The sequence below is a fragment of the Pieris napi genome, chromosome 5 (genome assembly GCF_905475465.1).
Source record: "Pieris napi chromosome 5, ilPieNapi1.2, whole genome shotgun sequence".
Lineage (NCBI taxonomy): Eukaryota > Metazoa > Arthropoda > Insecta > Lepidoptera > Pieridae > Pieris > Pieris napi.
In genome coordinates, this window is record NC_062238.1 from 411,993 (window position 1) to 430,040 (window position 18,048).

At 33.0% G+C, this 18,048-nt stretch overlaps 1 protein-coding gene across 1 annotated transcript; it reads left to right on the forward strand.

Moving 5' to 3' along the window:
- The first annotated feature begins 5,003 nt into the window (after window positions 1-5,003).
- Window positions 5,004-17,405, forward strand: LOC125049910 (chorion peroxidase). The gene is made up of 15 exons (XM_047649436.1): window positions 5,004-5,206; window positions 5,847-6,014; window positions 7,195-7,346; window positions 7,494-7,623; window positions 9,917-10,063; window positions 10,686-10,859; window positions 11,636-11,829; window positions 12,827-13,013; window positions 13,168-13,365; window positions 13,559-13,703; window positions 14,203-14,356; window positions 14,569-14,724; window positions 15,075-15,279; window positions 15,937-16,051; window positions 16,324-17,405. Exons 1-15 carry the CDS (start codon window positions 5,098-5,100, stop codon window positions 16,391-16,393), a joined length of 2,304 nt encoding a protein of 767 aa, XP_047505392.1. The 5' UTR covers window positions 5,004-5,097; the 3' UTR covers window positions 16,394-17,405.
- Window positions 17,406-18,048: the final 643 nt, after the last annotated feature.

Consider the following 18,048-nt stretch of genomic DNA (forward strand, 5'->3'; position numbering starts at 1 on the left):
AAATTTGGTAGTTGAGGTCTACTACTACTTAGCATTATACTGCAATACTTTTCATGACTTTTTCATTTTAATTCAAGGCTTAACAATCGAATTAATGTCTGGCATATTAATTTTTAGTTTTCCTTATCTAAATAACATAATATTAAAATTACAAACATTATAAAATTCTTGGACATTTTTATAAAAAAAAACGAAAAATCGCGTCTGGCAGATATAGACCAGTGCAGATAGCCTTAAAAATAAATAAAAAGTGAAAAAAATTACAGTAGGATGAAACCCATTAGAAAAGCAGGGGAATATGATCAAAATGAAAGGAAAAATAAATTACGGTCGATCTGAGGTCGGGAAGGGGTAGGGGGGGAGTTTTAAAGGTAAAAAACGGTTTATCTCGATTTCCGGCAAAACTACAAGTCCTATCTAAGAAAGTTAAATGGCAAAGTTGGAGGTAATAAAAAGATCTAAAACTTTTGTATTCACACATTTTTCACATAACCTCAAAATTTATGTGAAAAAGTCAAAAAACCAAGTTTTTGATTTTTTATTTTTATCTTTAACAAAAATATTTTTTTTTAAACGAAATTTGGTGAAAACTTACCTTTCTATGTCCCAAATACACTGTAATTTATTTGATTAAAAATATTTATTTGTTCACCTTATTTTGAATTTATATCGAAAAAACACCCTAATTTTCAATCGAAAATTCTGACGTCAAAATTTCAGCTTCTTTCAAAAAGTTGGTGTGCTTTCAGTTCGTTGAAATCTCTACTTTCCTATGGTAAAAAAATATATATATATTACCATAGTAAATCTTCTCAGAAAATGCAAAAAATCGTATGCAGTAACGCCCAGACCTGTCATCCCCTTCCTTACTTCTCTATGAATCTTCTTTAAATTATAATCAGATGCCTATTTATTACTATTTTAAGATAACTTATATATACCTGAGTGACCTAAAAAAAAAATTTAGCCTTTAGATGGGCTAAAATTTTCGTATTTCATAGAGAAGTAAGGAAGGGGATGACAGGTCTGGGCGTTACTGCATACGATTTTTTGCGTTTTCTGAGAAGATTTACTATGGTAATATATATATATTTTTTTACCATAGGAAAGTAGAGATTTCAACGAACTGAAAGCACACCAACTTTTTGAAAAAAGCTGAAATTTTGACGTCAGAATTTTCGATTGAAAATTAGGGTGTTTTTTCGATATTAATTCAAAATAAGGCGAACAAATAAATTTTTTTAATCAAATAAATTACAGCGTATTTGGGACATAGAAAGGTAAGTTTTCACCAAATTTCGTTAAAAAAAAAATATTTTTGTAAAAGATAAAAGTTAAAAACCAAAAACTTGGTTTTTTGAATTTTTCACATAAATTTTGAGGTTATGTGAAAAATGTGTGAATACAAAAGTTTTAGATCTTTTTATTACCTCCAACTTTGCCATTCAACTTTCTTCGATAGGACTTTTAGTTTTGCCGGAAATCGAGATAAACCGTTTTTTACCCTTAAAACTCCCCCCCCTACCCCTTCCCGAACTCAGATCGACCGTAATTTATTTTTCCTTTCATTTTGATCATATTCCCCTGATTTTCTAATGGGTTTCATCCTACTGTAATTTTTTTAGGTTTCAAAAATTATCGGCACTGGTCTAATAGTTAGCATTGTCAAAAATGTCTGGCAATAAAAAAAGTATGTCAGGTAGACTTATTTAAAAACGAAAAATTAAAAATTACGCTTCTTAAAATGCTTTTAAAATCCAGGATTATTACCTGGACAGGTAGGATGTGCACTAATAAACGCAACAGCTACCGCCAGCCAGATAGCCCAGACTCTAACCGAAAGTGCAAGAAGGAAGACATCACAAAATCAGCTGACCTAAAACTCTTACTTTTCAAACGTTGCTAGCTCCCGTACTATATGTTGCGACACGAGTGCTTACAAAAATATTAATGTGGCATTTACGTTTCTCCAGTGGCATCTCGAAAAAAGACGTACCAACATGATTGGACAATCGTAGAAAAGTAATTATATGTATATTGTTTGCATTTAAGATATTTAAGATTCAGGTTGATTGCCCCAACCTTTTATTTAAATTTAAATTTTGTATATCCATCATCACCTTATACCATTCCATCCCAATACCTTTTATAAATAAATAAATAAGGATATTTAATTGATGATTCTGGGTAGTTTAATAGTTGTTTATAACCTAATAGGTGACAACATTCGTCTTTTATGAAAAAAAGCAAGTAAGAAATATTTCCCACATTAGTTGAATAATATACATTTAACTAAACACTTTTCAATTAGAAGTTATCGCGATAACAACCATTGGATTTAAAAATACAAATTTAATAATAATTTAAACGTTAAATATATATTACATGAGCAACCAGCTCATTAAGTCAAACATGTCTCAAAAGTCTTAAGTAATATTACAACAGCCAAATTTTTTTACAACTCGTACATCAATTAACCTGAATTGTTATTTTGACAAAAATAGAGACAAACAGGACGCTTAACAAAGTTACACGGAAAACTCCTCTGATCTTTAGATCCGGTCTTAGCAAGATCCATAGTTATTAATAAGATATCAGCCCTGCGATTCTGTAACTCACTTCACGAACTCACACAGCGGTTTTCGCATCGGCGGTCGCTCTCAAATCAGTCGTGAAGCAGTCATTTTATGATTTGGCATTCTGATAAACAATAAACTACAAGCTCCCACCTTTTCAGAATGCGAAAACCGCTGTGTGAGTTCGTGAAGTGAGTTACAGAATCGCAGGGCAGGACCTGTCAAACCTGTGTTTGGTTAAATAATTATGATATGACATAGTTTTCCATCATCACTTATCATCATATATTTTATACTGATACATTTTATTTAAAAATATTTTATCTTTGACATAAGCAGCTCGTTGTTTTTGTGGATCTACGCAAACTCATATCATTTGATTTGAGCCGTAAATATATTTGCATAGTTCACTTATCAATTAAATAATTAACACGCATAATATGGTTTTTATTAGAGAATCACTCATTGAAATCATTTATAAAACTAATGATTAGATTTTATACGCGACTTAATATTAATTGTAAGAATAATGAAGAGGGCTCAAACATTTCTTTATCTACACTAGCATTATAAAGAAGAATTGATTTTTGTTTGTGATCGATGAGCTTATTTTAAAATTCTTACCACTAAATTAGTGTCCCTTATCGACCCTACGTCGAATTAGTTCTTAAATATTTCAGTTGGAATCTGGTTCCACTTTCTACAAAAACGCTCGATTGTGGAACGACGGAGGAGGTGGACGGGTGGAATTTGTGCATAGACGTCCGATGACGAAACTCAGTAGCAGGAAAAAATTCAGAAAATCTTTTATAGACACCCTATGGAGAGTAAATGCGGTAGAAGATGCAGAGAGACTATTCTTATATTACGACCCTGTAAAACTGCAGAGCACAGCTTGTTTCACCAATGCAAGATAAATCCAGCATTAATATTAATTTGTGCAATATAAATTCACTTAAATACAAAGCAATAAAGCATATCAAGTAATCTAAAAAAATTAAGTTCAAAGTAATAATAATAACAGACTATTCAAAACCAGCAAAGAAATGTTTAATTCCCCAATCTTTATATATACAAACATATTTAAAGAAATGATTATGTAAAAATCTTCTTGCAATGATAGACTTTTACAAGTTAAGATGTTTTTATATTCAGCTTTTATCTCCACCGGTCCAAGGTACTCGGATAATTTAATAATATTATGCAATCAATTTTATCTGTTGTCATCCTACGTCATATTTTTCACGTACTCCTTAGCGACAATCATCTATATTTAAAAAAACTGTATCTTATACATTACAAATAAGAGAAATGGTAGACATAGTATTAGTTAATGTATAACTACACCGAATGGCTATTAATTAATTATCTAATAAATAAAATAAAATTCTCTTGTCACAATTTTCGTTCTCATAATCCTCCGAAACGGCTCGACCGATTATTATGAAATTTTTTATGCATATTTAGTAAGTCTGAGAATTGGCTACTATCTATCTTTCAAACCCCTAAATATTAAGGGTGGTCCACTCCTAAATTTTATTTTTATTTTTTACATAATTTTTTTTGTTTTTATTTTTTTATGATACAACATACAAAAATACATACAACCCTTAATTTTCACCCTTCTACGATCCACCCCTATTTTTTTTGATAGTTAAAATGTTATGACTTTTAGAAAAATTCACAGAAAAACCTAAAAAGTTTTCATTCCAGAAAACCGAACAGTCTCTGGGGTAGCATAGCAAAATGTTCCATGTTGGTATGTACTAAAAAGGTAGGCTAAGTAAAATCACATTAAGGAGAAACGAAGTTCGCGGGGGCAGCTAGTTATTTTATAAGGATTATGTTTGTGTCGTCCGTTCCTTTTTTGTCTTTTCTTGTGGGTCTGTTGGTTTGGCTATAAATAAAAACATTCTTTTTTTCAATTACTTATCGACATTATTGTAAAAGATTTATAAAAATAAGTTTTGATTAAAGTATAATTTATATGTAAACTAGCTTCCGTTCAAAGCTTGTCCTGCATTTCGTGTATTTTGACAAGATCTTTCATTATTTATCGGATAAATATAAAAACATAACAAACAGAAAAAAACAGTTTTTCTCTAAAAAGGCATGTAGGTGATCAGCCTGCCCTGTCACACACTTTTTAAAGCATGCCGATTTCCTCACAATGTTTTCTTCACGGTACGAGTGTTAGCGCACATAGACAGAAATTTCGGTGGTCGAATCTACGACTTCAGGGATGAGAGTCGCAGGCTAAAGCTTTTAGGGCATCACAGCATATTACAACAGTATATTTATTGGTGAACACCGTACAATTGGAATTTGGTTGGAAAAATATTTGTTAAAAATGCGTATTGAAAATTGTACCATAATATTCAAAGTTGTCATTTTTTTAACCTACCCTCATTTACTTTCAATAATTGCAAGCGTGGTTCGTCTGCCATTTTAACCGTGATCGACAATGAAACCACACGCATTTGCTTTTTGTATTTAATATTCGTAACTTGTATGTGTAATTATGAAAAAACTTTCTGCCTCCCAGATTTTGTTGAGTGTTATTTTCTGTCCGTTGTTTGTGATTACACATGAAGAGGTATTGGGAGGGCATTATGGGATCCCCAAACAAGGTAAGAATCATGGTATTGTACTAAAACATACTATTAAACTGCCAGGCCCATATTTGTAGTAGTATGTGTGGGTTTATTGAAAAAAAAAACCAGTTTTCTACCATTGAACTATAGTAATAATAATTTTTTTGTGCTTCTTATTTCACGAAAAGACACATTACCTTGATAATACGGAGTGTTAACAAGTAAGTTTTCAGACTAAAACTTAATTAAACTAATAAGTAACCGATTACTGATTTAGCTATGAGTTAAATCTAATCTGTTATGTGTATAAAGGGTACTTTTATTCATTAGATTTTAAAACGTAACTTTACATCCAATTTTTAATAAAAATTATCTACTTCTAAGCTAGAATGAAGGACCGAGCTAACAAACGAGAAAGCTTACTAATCGGGAAATTTCTACCCTTTTCAACCACGTTATAAAAAAACTGAGTATTTATTAGGATTTATATAGCCATACTACATAAGGTGTGGTCTGAAGTACATCATTATTTTATAATATGAATATAATATAATCATTTAAATTTACTTATAATGTGTAATAAATTAAATTAATATTTAAGATCGTTTTGAATTTGCTTTAACCAAATGATGTATACTCTAACATCTCTTTAACTTAACTGAGATAAACATTTCAGAGCACAAACACACAATAGAACCGCCTTGCGCAGTTTGTCCCAGAAGAGGCGTTTGCGTCCCAAAAGTCCAATGTCCCGCGCACATACTTCCCGGAGCATACAACCCTCGGTGTCATATAGATAAACAGCACATTGGTATATGTTGTTTCACTGGATATAGTCATGCAGGTACTAAGAAAGAAAGACGGTTTAGGCCTATTAGGACAAAAGATAGTTTCATTTGTCTTTAAGTAACACCGATTTGGTTTCTGTTTCTTTGACTCATCTACGAGTATCATATTAACCATAATGGCTACAAGTAGTTTTGCTGAAGAAAATTAAAATTGTGGTATATCCTATCTATAGAAAAATTGCAGTAATAAACGCTTTTAGTTGAGTTGACCAACTCAACTAAAAGCTTGATATATCGGTTGAGACTAACAGTAGCCTTTTCAATTAATCTAGGTGTTTATTTGTTTAATGGAGGCTGACAAATTAAATCTAATATTATTATAATAAATATATAATATAATCTAATAATAGTGTTAAACATTTTATATATTTTATATTACAATTGTATTAATCACAAATAAATCATAATTGGCTATGACACTCATAAAATTTATTAATTTATGCAAAGCTAATATCCTTCACAATATTAAAATATTGAACAACGAAATGGTTTACAATAACTTATTATAATCATATTCTTAACCTATATAGTAATAGTAATATAAATAATTATAAATTGATGAATAGAAAATTAAAAAGAATTTGAAAGTTTGGCAGTGTACATTTAACGCTGGCAGCATTTCGTCGCTGTATTGCGATACTTATCCCTAAAAAGATTTTCATGATTATACTAATCAATATATGTCGAATTATAAATACGGTTCGTAGATCTAATTAGAAACACCATACGCCTACAAGAAAATTGTATTTTATCTAATAGTCTAGATTGTTTGCATATTGTTATATTGTTTTCAATTTTATTACACTGTACGTATTAGCAAATGCATAATATGTAATATTAAAGTGAAAATATTTACTTTTGTCGTGTGTACAGCAAACTGTTGATTACAATTGCAGCTCTTAACTTTAATATAGCACTATTGATACATTGAAAAACAAAGATTTTGTAAGGATTGAAAAGAAATATGAATATTGCGTACAATTTTAATGTACATACTACAAAAAACTGCACAAATATCATTTATTTAAATGTTTCGTATATATTCTTTGTGTGACAGTCATGGTTTCCAAAATAATGTTGATAATTATATACATCATCAGTCATTTATATATATAATTAAGACAATGTACAAATATTACATTGATCTAAATTTATATTTTTCACAATGTTTCACAGCTGAGTTTGAAATACTACCCGAAATTAGTAAGGAAGACATCAAAGCTGTTCACAACATCTCCAAACAGAGACTTGATAGCTGGATTAAGAGGGCAGAGCTTCTAGCAAATAACAATATCGAGAAGAGCCAGGAACCTATTCATCATCACGTGGTAAATATTTTGTGTACTAGTTTAATACACTGAGGGACCGGTTTTATTAAGCACGATAAAGTAATAAACAAATAACCAAGGCTAGGGTACAGCAGTTAAATACATAATAAATTAATACATTGTAATAGGAAAATTACTTTTCTCCAGGCAACAAACAAAGAGACGAATGAACTGGGACACGGTGGGCTGATGAATGTCTTCGCTGCGCAGGAATTGCGAACGCGTCTGGCTATAACGGAGTCAGACCTTGCGTTGGCATTCACAGGGAATATAGACGGTAAGTACATAAGCGTAATAGAAATCTTATCTAAATGTGAGCAAATATTAAATAATACATAATAAATGTTACTAGTTTTCGTATATTTTTTTACATTTAATGAACACGCATACAGTGATTATGCCGAAGTCTGTCCAGGTGAAATAATAAGTTTCGGATCAGTTGGCTCTAGGAAAATTTATTGATATAAGTCACGCCTCTTTCGCATACACGAAGGTATTCTACTTGCCCCGGTCATCATGTACACCATACATACATATTTAACCTGCCCTTTTTCAAGTACATTCTGTATCTTCCTCCCTTCCTGTAAAATGGTTAATAAAACGTCGGCTGTTATGTATCAGTCCTATGTCTTAAAATAAATATACTTTAACTTCTCGGAATTGAGTAAAAAGTTTTACGGGATTATATGGAACAGTTTACATTACATCTTTATATATATATAAAATTCTCGTGTCACATAATATATGTTTGTTCCCATATTCCTCCGAAACGGCTCGACCGATTCTTAATAATTTTTTATGCATAATCAGTAAGTCTGAGTATCGGCTACTATCTATATTAAACTAAGTGATAAGAGGTGTCCATCCCAAAAAAAGCATTTTTATTTTTTGAATAAAATTTTATATTTTTATTTTTTTATGATACAACATATCAAAATACATACAACCCTATTTTTTATTTGTTAATTTAAAACTTATGACTTGAACTAATTTCGGAAAATCTAACAGTCTCCGGGGTAGCATAGCAAAATGTTCCATGTTGGTAATTAAAATAATTAATTAAAAGGTAGGGTACGTAAAATCACATTAAGGAGAAACGAAGTTCGCGGGGGCAGCTAGTTTTATTTTTATTTTTGTTACAATTAAGTTCATCCGAGTCTGTGCCCAACACATACAATGAGTATTGAAACCATACTAAGAATATTGCAATGAATATGCATGTATCTCAACACAAGAAGACTATTGACTGTGTTCATCCTGATATACTCGTTGGAAAGCTTCAACACTATGGCGTTGATGGCAAAGCTTCCAGCCTGATGAATTCATATTTAAAGGGAAGGATCCAAAGAGTTCATGTCAATGGAGTCACCTCTCCGGGTTCGCAGGTATCAATGGGCGTCCCCCAAGGATCGATTCTCGGGCCTTTCTTATTTCTGATTTACATAAATGACCTCCCATTCTTTGTCAACGAAGTTCATGAGATGGTATTGTTTGCTGATGACACTTCACTTCTATTTAAAGTGAATAGGAATAACGTATTATTGGACGATGTAAACAATTCTATCTCTCGTATAGTTAACTGGTTTAATGTAAATAACTTACTGCTTAATGAGAATAAAACAAAATGTATTAGATTTACAACTACAAGCGTAAAGCGAGATATTGGTAACCTGAAAATTAAGGACAGTGAACTAAACTTTGTTGACAAAACTGTTTTTCTAGGCATAACAATAGATAGTAAACTCCAATGGGGCCCACACATAGAGACTCTTTCGAATAGGCAGAGCTCTGCAGCATATGCAGTAAAGAAAATCCGACAGTTTACTGATAAGGACACGGCTAAAATTGTGTATCATAGCTACTTTCATAGCGTTATGTCGTACGGTATTTTACTGTGGGGTGCTGCTGCAGAGGTTCAATCCATATTTGTGCTGCAGAAGCGGGCTGTTCGGGGTATTTGTTGTGTTTCTCCGAGGGAGTCGGTACGGAATAAGTTTAAGGAATTAAATATTATGACACTATCTGGTCAATATATTCTTGAAGCCTTGTTGTATGTCCAAAAAAATATAAAAGATTTTAAAACAAATGGTGACTTTCACCAGTATAATACGCGAAATAGAACTAATTTGAGTGTACGACCAACCAGGCTCCAAAAGATAAACCACTCCTTATATGGAAATTGTATTCGTTTTTACAACAAACTCCCAAGCGAAATTAGAGAATTATCACTAAATAAATTCAAAGCCCTCGTTAAACGAAAATTAATCAACAAAGCTTTTTATAAATTTGAGGACTACTTAAATGATCCTAATCCTTGGGATTGAATTGCTCCAGTTCAAACAATTTGTATGACAATACTTGGCGATTAAAAAGAGTGGCGGAAAGTTTCTTGCCAGTTCTTCTTACCCGCTCTACGCCCTTGACTTGCGAACTGGTAGTAAATGTAAATTTACGATTAATTTAACTTGACGATTCAAAAGTGTACTTGGTTACCCACTTGAATAAAGATATTTTGAGTTTGAGTTTGAGTTTATTAGTGCACTGTATCAGATATATTCTATCCATTCCAGGTCCATTTTGTCCACTGCCACCGACCTGTCCAGCTGTGGCAAGTAAATACAGGAGGATTGATGGCAATTGTAACAACAAACAGCAGCCAAGTTGGGGAGCAGCACAGACTGGCTACGAGAGAATATTACCACCTGATTATAGAGATGGTATAAAGGTTATCTATCTATTATACAGATACCGGCAAACATCTTCAACAAATGTCCTTGCCGCGCAGAAACGATTTTTAGGTATCACTGGGAGGGGGGCGGCGGCGGGAGAGTGCCGTGTCGATAGCGTGATTGGTAAATCAGTTGGCGTTTGTGTCCGGCGCAAACTTTCCCCCACTCTCTTGTTTAATTCTCAAGAAGTTTGCCGGTATCTGTACTAAAGATATAGCCAAAAATGAAATACATTATATACAAAAAGGATGTAAGAAAATAAAACATCAATAATAAGTAATACCTTATTCGGTCGTGTTGTGTAATGGTATGTTCGTGGGCTTGTCTATGTGGGATTTTATACGGAGTAAGTTTTATATCTGTTTTCCAACGATGGGTAGTTCTAAGATGATCGCATCTCAGAGGGGTTCCTTCTAAATTTGTGAGATTTTGGATAGCTTTTCGGACTATAATCATAACTTGTTTGCGTTGGTAAGGGAGTAGAAACAATCTTACTTGCCATCAAGGGACCATGATTACCGAAACTCGAAACCGGTGCACCGTTCATTGGTCTGAGCTGCTTGCTATTTTTTTGTAATTATGTACGTATTTAAATGTATTGATTTTCTAGGTGTTTGGGCATTTCGTCTGTCTATCACCGGCTCACCATTGCCCAGCGCTAGAGATGTCAGCTCCACTCTTCTTGTTGACGGAAGTCATCCCAGCCGGTCACACAATTTGTTGTTTATGCAGTTCGGACAATTTCTTGCTTATGACGTGAGCGCTGGAGTACTTTTTTCTACAGGTAACTATCATTAAGAATATAAATTACTAATCATTTGTCAATCTGGGTGATCAACCATCCGTGCTTGACACACGCCGTCGACCTTTTAAGGCAAGCCTACCTCACAATGTTTTCCTTCACCGTTGGAGCGAATGTTAAATACGCACATAGACAGAAACTCCATTTGTGCAAAGTCGGGGATCGAACCTATACGACCTCAAGGATGAGAGAAGATTAACCTAAAATATTTTCTTTAACAGTCTATTGGTAACATCAAATATTAAATATAGCTTTCAATCCAACTATTCAGCTTGCCAGCCTGTGAAATGTGTTGTTAAATTCATATGTATGAAATGTCAGGAGTATCTGTACATAAATAGTGAATATATAAATAAGTACGGGATGTCAGCACCACCTAAGGTAACAGACGGAACCCTATGGGATCAAAGGTTCAAGGTGGTGGGATTATATCAAAGTTATCGGGCAAGCTCACCACGATAATTAAGGGCTTGAAGAAGTCTTCGCCACTTTGAGAGGAAGCGAGAAATGAATACTACGCAAACTTAACTGGTATTAAGTAGTTACCTAACCTTCAGTATATTGTATTGTTTGTGTCTGAATATTTCCGAAATGGTCTCTCCATTTCGGAAATATTCATAAATATTACGATACTGCTTTATTAATTTATAATTGACACCCTTTTTGTGTAAATTTCTGTTACTAAAAATCATATCACATAAACGGATAAATAAGTTTTATCTAAGTACGTATATAATTATATTACAATTACCTTTTAGCAAATGGCACCGCTCTCTCGTGCTGCTTAGCTGACGGTACCCACCTCCCGATCGAACACCAACACTGGGCCTGCGAAGGTATCGACGTGAGTCCTAAAGACACTTTCTACGGACAATTTAACAAGCGTTGTATGAACTTTGTGCGAACTCAACTTGCGCCGTCAGCCGATTGTTCGGTTGGATATGCTAAGCAGGTTTGTTTATGATCGACGTTATTTTATGTGTCATTTGCATTTAAAACAGCTGTTTTTCTGTATTTGCTAATACTACTGAGGTGTGCTTTGAGATCTTCATTTGATTCCCGGCAAAAGGAAGTGTCAGGTTGGTATGAAGAATACATTAAAAATAATTTAATGAATCAGGAATGAAAAGGTGTGTTTGAAAAGGTTCACCTTTCGGTCTCTCATCGGTATTTTAATTCAACTTGTCAAAGAGAAACTCAAAAATCATTTATTCATGTAGGTAACACAATGTACACTTATGAACGTCAAAAAAGAAATATACATTAAATGCTTCTAATTTTACATTTACTGCCAGTTCTCAAATCAAGGGCGAAGAACGGAACAGAAGAACTGGCAATAAACTCTCCGCCACTCTTTTTAATCGCCAAGTTTTTTGTTTTACACAACGTTTGTAAGGAGCAGCAACCATTACACCATGCTCCACGTGACCTCCTAAGAAATAAATAATGATTAAATAAATTAAAAACAAAGATTTGTCCTCTATCAGCAGGAGGCATGGTGAAATAGGAGCACGCACTTACATTCTCGTGGGAACAACACGCAAATACATAGTCGAAACAAATAACATCACCGCATACACGAATTCAAGTACGACTAGTCACCACAAATAGCACCCGTTCACGAGTATAGTCATTCTGTCGTTTTTTTAATAGGGCGTTATAATTTTGGCAAGGTTTTTGTGCGACCTCTTCAGCAATAATCGATATATTTCAGTCAATATACATAAAATTATTCTAAATTAAACACTCAAACCTTCCTCACCAATGGTTAAACCATACAAAAATCCGTAGTTTTGAGTTTATCACGTTAATAGGCAGACAGACTCGGGGTCGGATTTTATAAATGATGAAAAATAAGTCATCGCATAATAATAGACTGAAATAGAATAGTGCAGCATAAACAAATGCATATAATTATATGTTGCGTGAGTTGTAATATATACTTTCAGATGAATGGTGCAACCCATTACATAGATTTATCTCCGCTGTACGGAAGTTCATTAAAGAAGCTACAAGAGTTGAAGGTTGCAGGGGGTCGGCTCAAATCATTCCACGATTTTGAAAGAACATTACCACCTCTCACAAATAGAAAAGAGTGTTTAATTGAAAAGCATGGAGCTGCTTGTTTTGATTCAGGTAAGATATGTGAATACTATTAGCGGTGGTTCTTGTAAAACGTTACGATGCGGGGCGGGGATTGAAACACGCGTTATTGTAATATTATTTTCAACTTTCTAGTACTTTATATCACATAATGGTAACTTTAAATTTGACGTTTTAAATCTTTCAGGTGATAACCGAGGAAATCAAATAATTTCTCTAACGGTGATGCATACCTTGTTCCTTCGGGAACATAATAGAATAGCTCGAGCCCTTTCTCTTATAAACTCCGAATGGGATGATGAGCGGGTCTTCAACGAAGCCAGAAGAATAGTGCAAGCTGAATTCCAGAATATTGTTTATAACGAATGGTTGCCGTTACTCTTAGGTAATCTTATTAATACACTGGTGGTAAAGATACACTCTTATTGTTTTGTAAAAAGGTTTCTTCTAAAACATTTAGTTATGTTTTACCTCACTAATTGTTAAGTATAAATGATGAAATTCTATCAATAAAATTCCGAATCTAAGCGCAAAGTGACATTTATACGAAAATATAGAACACTTATAAAAAATTGCAGGTCCGAAAATTATGAGGTTATTCAAAATGTCATCGCCAAAAGGTTACTCCTCAGGATATAATCCAACTGTCAACCCTTCAACAACAGCAGAGTTTGCTGCTGCAGCCATGAGATTTGGGCACTCTACTGTAGATGGTAATATAATGTAAGTATATAATTAATTTATTTAAATGTAACTTAACAATTATTTAAATAAATCCAAGTTAGTTTGAGGAAATATTATTTTCATTTGGAATAGACAATTAGACATAGACATAACATTTATTACTAACAAAAACACACACAACTAAACACAAATAATAACAATTTCTTTTCCCTTTCGGTTCCTTTCAAGTGTGTAATGCGTGTCTGCTGTGGTTGTTGGCCCTGGCTTGGCAGCCTGGTACACAGCGCTGGTCATTCTGCCAGAGACCACAGCAGCTAGTTTAAGAATAGTTGGAAGCCTACTTTCAGTAAAATGATTAACAACAGGAACAGGAATATTTCTCCGTCATCTCACAGGACTGTAACCTCAGTTACATTCATACCTCAGTGTGATGTTTGAGAGTACATATAAACAAAATAAAATATAATAAGAGAATGGTTTTAAGCCTAAACAAATCATTTTTATAGATCGCATTCAAAACATCGCATTTACATTCCAGGATCCCTCAATCCAGTGATGTGGTAGAAACACTACCAATATCAGAAGTAATGTACCAGCCTTCACGGATGAGATTTAAGCCTTTTTTGGATAGAATTCTGATCGGGATGTCCTGGCAGCCGATGCAAAATGTCGATCCTTTAATTAGCAACTCAGTAAGTGCTTAGTTAAGATTATAATTTTACTGAAAACGTTGCATTATACCTGGAAGGAAATTATTTGCCGTCAGCGATATATCCTTCAATTGGTTTAATTAGAATGTACCTTATTTCATTGAAAAAGTAAACTAAAGTTCTTGCTTTCCCATGATAACTGAATAGTAACATTTGCAACAACATTTGTAACATATAATTATGTATAACTCCAGCTCTCTAAATACCTATTCCATGGTGGACATCCCTACGGTCTGGACCTGGCTGCCATCAACATACAACGGGGAAGAGACTACGGGCTGCGTCCCTACAATGATTACAGAAAATTGATTGGCTTGGAACCATTGGGATTTACTCAATATTCACTTAATGTAAATGTTATAATTTATTTTATTCTCTGTACTTTCCACAGCGATGTATAGATTCCGATTTTAATATTGAACATTGTACCATCATTCAATTACATGAGCGCTGATGTAACAAATTTGGGATCTCGTATATAGCTATCACTATTGTTACAGAGTACCCTAGTTATAATTTAATCAATTCGATAAAAGCTGCTGAAAATTTGTTATGAATTCAGCATCGCACTTTAGACAATAATTCCACTTTCTTTCTTATGCACCTATTTTAGCTATTCTAACCTATTTATAGAGGATTTTTAAAGATTGTTTTTTCTATAAATTTTTAATGCTGTTATTACTACGTTTAATTTTTTCAGGTAGCAAAACGCTTGGCGTTAGTGTATCATTCGCCAAAAGACATAGATCTTTGGATTGGTGGTCTTCTGGAGAAGCCAATCGATGGCGGTTTGGTAGGGCCAACGTTTGCCCAAATATTAGCCGATCAATTTACAAGATTTAAAAGGGGGGACCGGTATTTTTTCGATTACGGCCCGGATGTTAATCCTGGAGCTTTCAAAATCGGTAAATATACGTATTAGAAACTAGTTTTCTTTTAACAATTATTTATTTATTAACACTTCGTTGTATGTATACTGAAACGTAATACAATTAAAATAAAAAGGAGGGCCACTGGCGGCCTTATCACTTTTCTATACCACTTTGAGAAAAAAAATACATCAAAGATATAGTTATTTAGACAGATTTAGATCTGTTCCATTAGTGGAGCCAAGCAAAGCAATTAAAACATATGTAAACAGTGAAACGGACATTAATGAAAAAGAACAAGTGCACATGAATCATTATAATTTGAGATCAGTCAGTAAGCAATTTAGGGATACGATGTGGATAGGTAATGCTTCTACAGACAGACTACAGAGACCTTAAAGGATTCGCCAAAAAAGAAGAGTTATGAGATGGGATTACATATAGTTTTCGGAGGAGCGTAGGCTTTTCGGGGCTCATAATAATAGTGTGTCATACAAATGTTTTATTTTTAAATCAGAAGAGATCTAAATCTCTAAGTTTAGAGATATTTAGCGAGAAGGAAGGTTCTTTGAGATAATTTTAATTAACATTTTATAATGCCCAATGAGCGCGATATAAGAGTTTAAAGTATTTTTTCATGATAATTCTTCTTCTTTATTTAGCAATGTTATAAATGACTCATATATATTTTAGGTCAATTACTGGAAATCAAGAAGGTCACATTTGCAAGAATAATTTGTGACAACAGTGATCATATTGAACTAGAAAATCAAGCGCCTGATGCTTTTTTGAGAGCAGATTTGCCTGGGTGAGTTTATTTATTATTATTACTAACTAACCTTTAAAATATATCTGTCTCGTGGTGATATGAGTTACGTATTAAAATATAAATTTTTTGAGTCCAAAAACAGTCAGGATCCCAATATGTTACTTTGTCCCAGGTTTCTGTTTATTTTTAATGAATACATCACAAAAACTTTACATATCAAGTTTATTACATAAACATATATTTTACGTAACTTGTTTCTTTAATACTATAATTTAAAAAAAACTGATATAGTTTTGATTGTTTATTTACAGAAATGAGCCAGTACCGTGTGACAGTCCTCAGATCCCAGCAATAGACTTAAGAATATTTAAAGATATATAAATATTTAGAATGTTAAGGAAAGGTATAATGATAGTTTTTTTAAAGCAGAGTTCAACCAATTAGTAATTATTTGAAAACAAAAATGTATGGGTACAATACAATTGTTCGATTTTATTTTAAAAGCGATCATGAAAAATAAAAATAAATACCTTTTAAAATAACTTCGATTATTGTAGGGTTTTTCAGGAGTTTTATTTAAACTTCTTAATTCAAATTCATCTTAATTTATTTGTATTGGTAGGTAATTTAGGTTTCCGGGATTTTTAAATTAAATTTTGTACTATTGAATTCTGTTTTGAAAATGTCCGAAGATGTACCTGTTTAAGTGGTTTTTTCCGTAAAAAATCCAGAAATCGGGAGAGTAAAGACTGAATAATATTAGCAAAAGGAGCAGTTTGAAAATAACAGCACTTCAGCCCTCAATCTATAAACTCTTTAGAAATATTCAGATATACAACCTGTCACTTCAATTTCACTCTGGCATAATACTTTTACTTTAGGCTTTCTTGTGGCAGAATAAATGGAAAAACAACAGGCGCAAAATTTGTGTATGAAGTAGATCTGAGTTTTCTTACCTTCGATCAGAATTGAAAAAGCTCCAGTGATTTCTTCTATTTCATTAAGCTTACTTCTAGCCTGAGAATTTCCTCCTAGACGGCGGAGCGGTGTTGCCATATTTTATATCAATTTTACACTTGTCTTATTAACACATTTATTTTATTCCATAACAATTTGTATTGAATAAGTTTGTTATTTTCCGTGTAAATACTTTTTAAGTGAATGTATAATAATTATTTTAAGTGGCATCGTGTTTGTAAGGAGCTCCTAAGCATGATTAGATTTAAGAAGTATGATTTTGCTATGTAATAATGAAATTAATAATGGTTTTAATTTATTATTTTAATAATAAAATCTTTACATTAATTCAATTAATTTGGTTGGCGCCACCATTGTAACTTTTTATTGTGTAAAACGTATGTATTATTTTTAAATAAATATAATGTATGTAAGTTTTTGTAAATTTTTACTTTAGTATCGTAATAGTTTTAACCCCGATAGGATCCTTCTGAGAATACGTTTTCTAAATATATTTTATATGATATATTATTTAGAAATATATAAGATACCAACAGCTTATATTTGAATTGATTTGACCAATTTCGGCCTAGCTTCAGCGTGCGACTCATATCCCTGAGGTCGTAGGTTCGATCCCCGGCTGTGCGCATTTAACATTCGCTCCAATGGTGAAGGAAAACATCGTGAGGAAACCGACATATCGATAGACCCAAAAAGTCGACGGCGTGTGATAGGTACCGGAGGTTTATCACCTGCTTGCCTATTAGATTTAAAAATGATCATGAAACAGATTCAGAAATCTGAGGAGATCTGGAGAACCAAAAGACTACGCCACTGATTTATTTTATTTAGATATTTAAATTAGATTTGGGATCAATTGTCCCATTATTAGTCAAGACTCTATTTGGTAAAGAAATACCGTTGGCAACATCAGCCTGTCTAACTCCTAGAAGCGCTAAATCGCTTCAAGTAATCGCAAGCTTCACGACGGTCGTCGAAGATTCCTCCTGCTAGGTAATTCCTGTTTTACAAAAACCAAGATTTATTTAGAATTGTCATAAAAGTCTTCCACTGCCAAT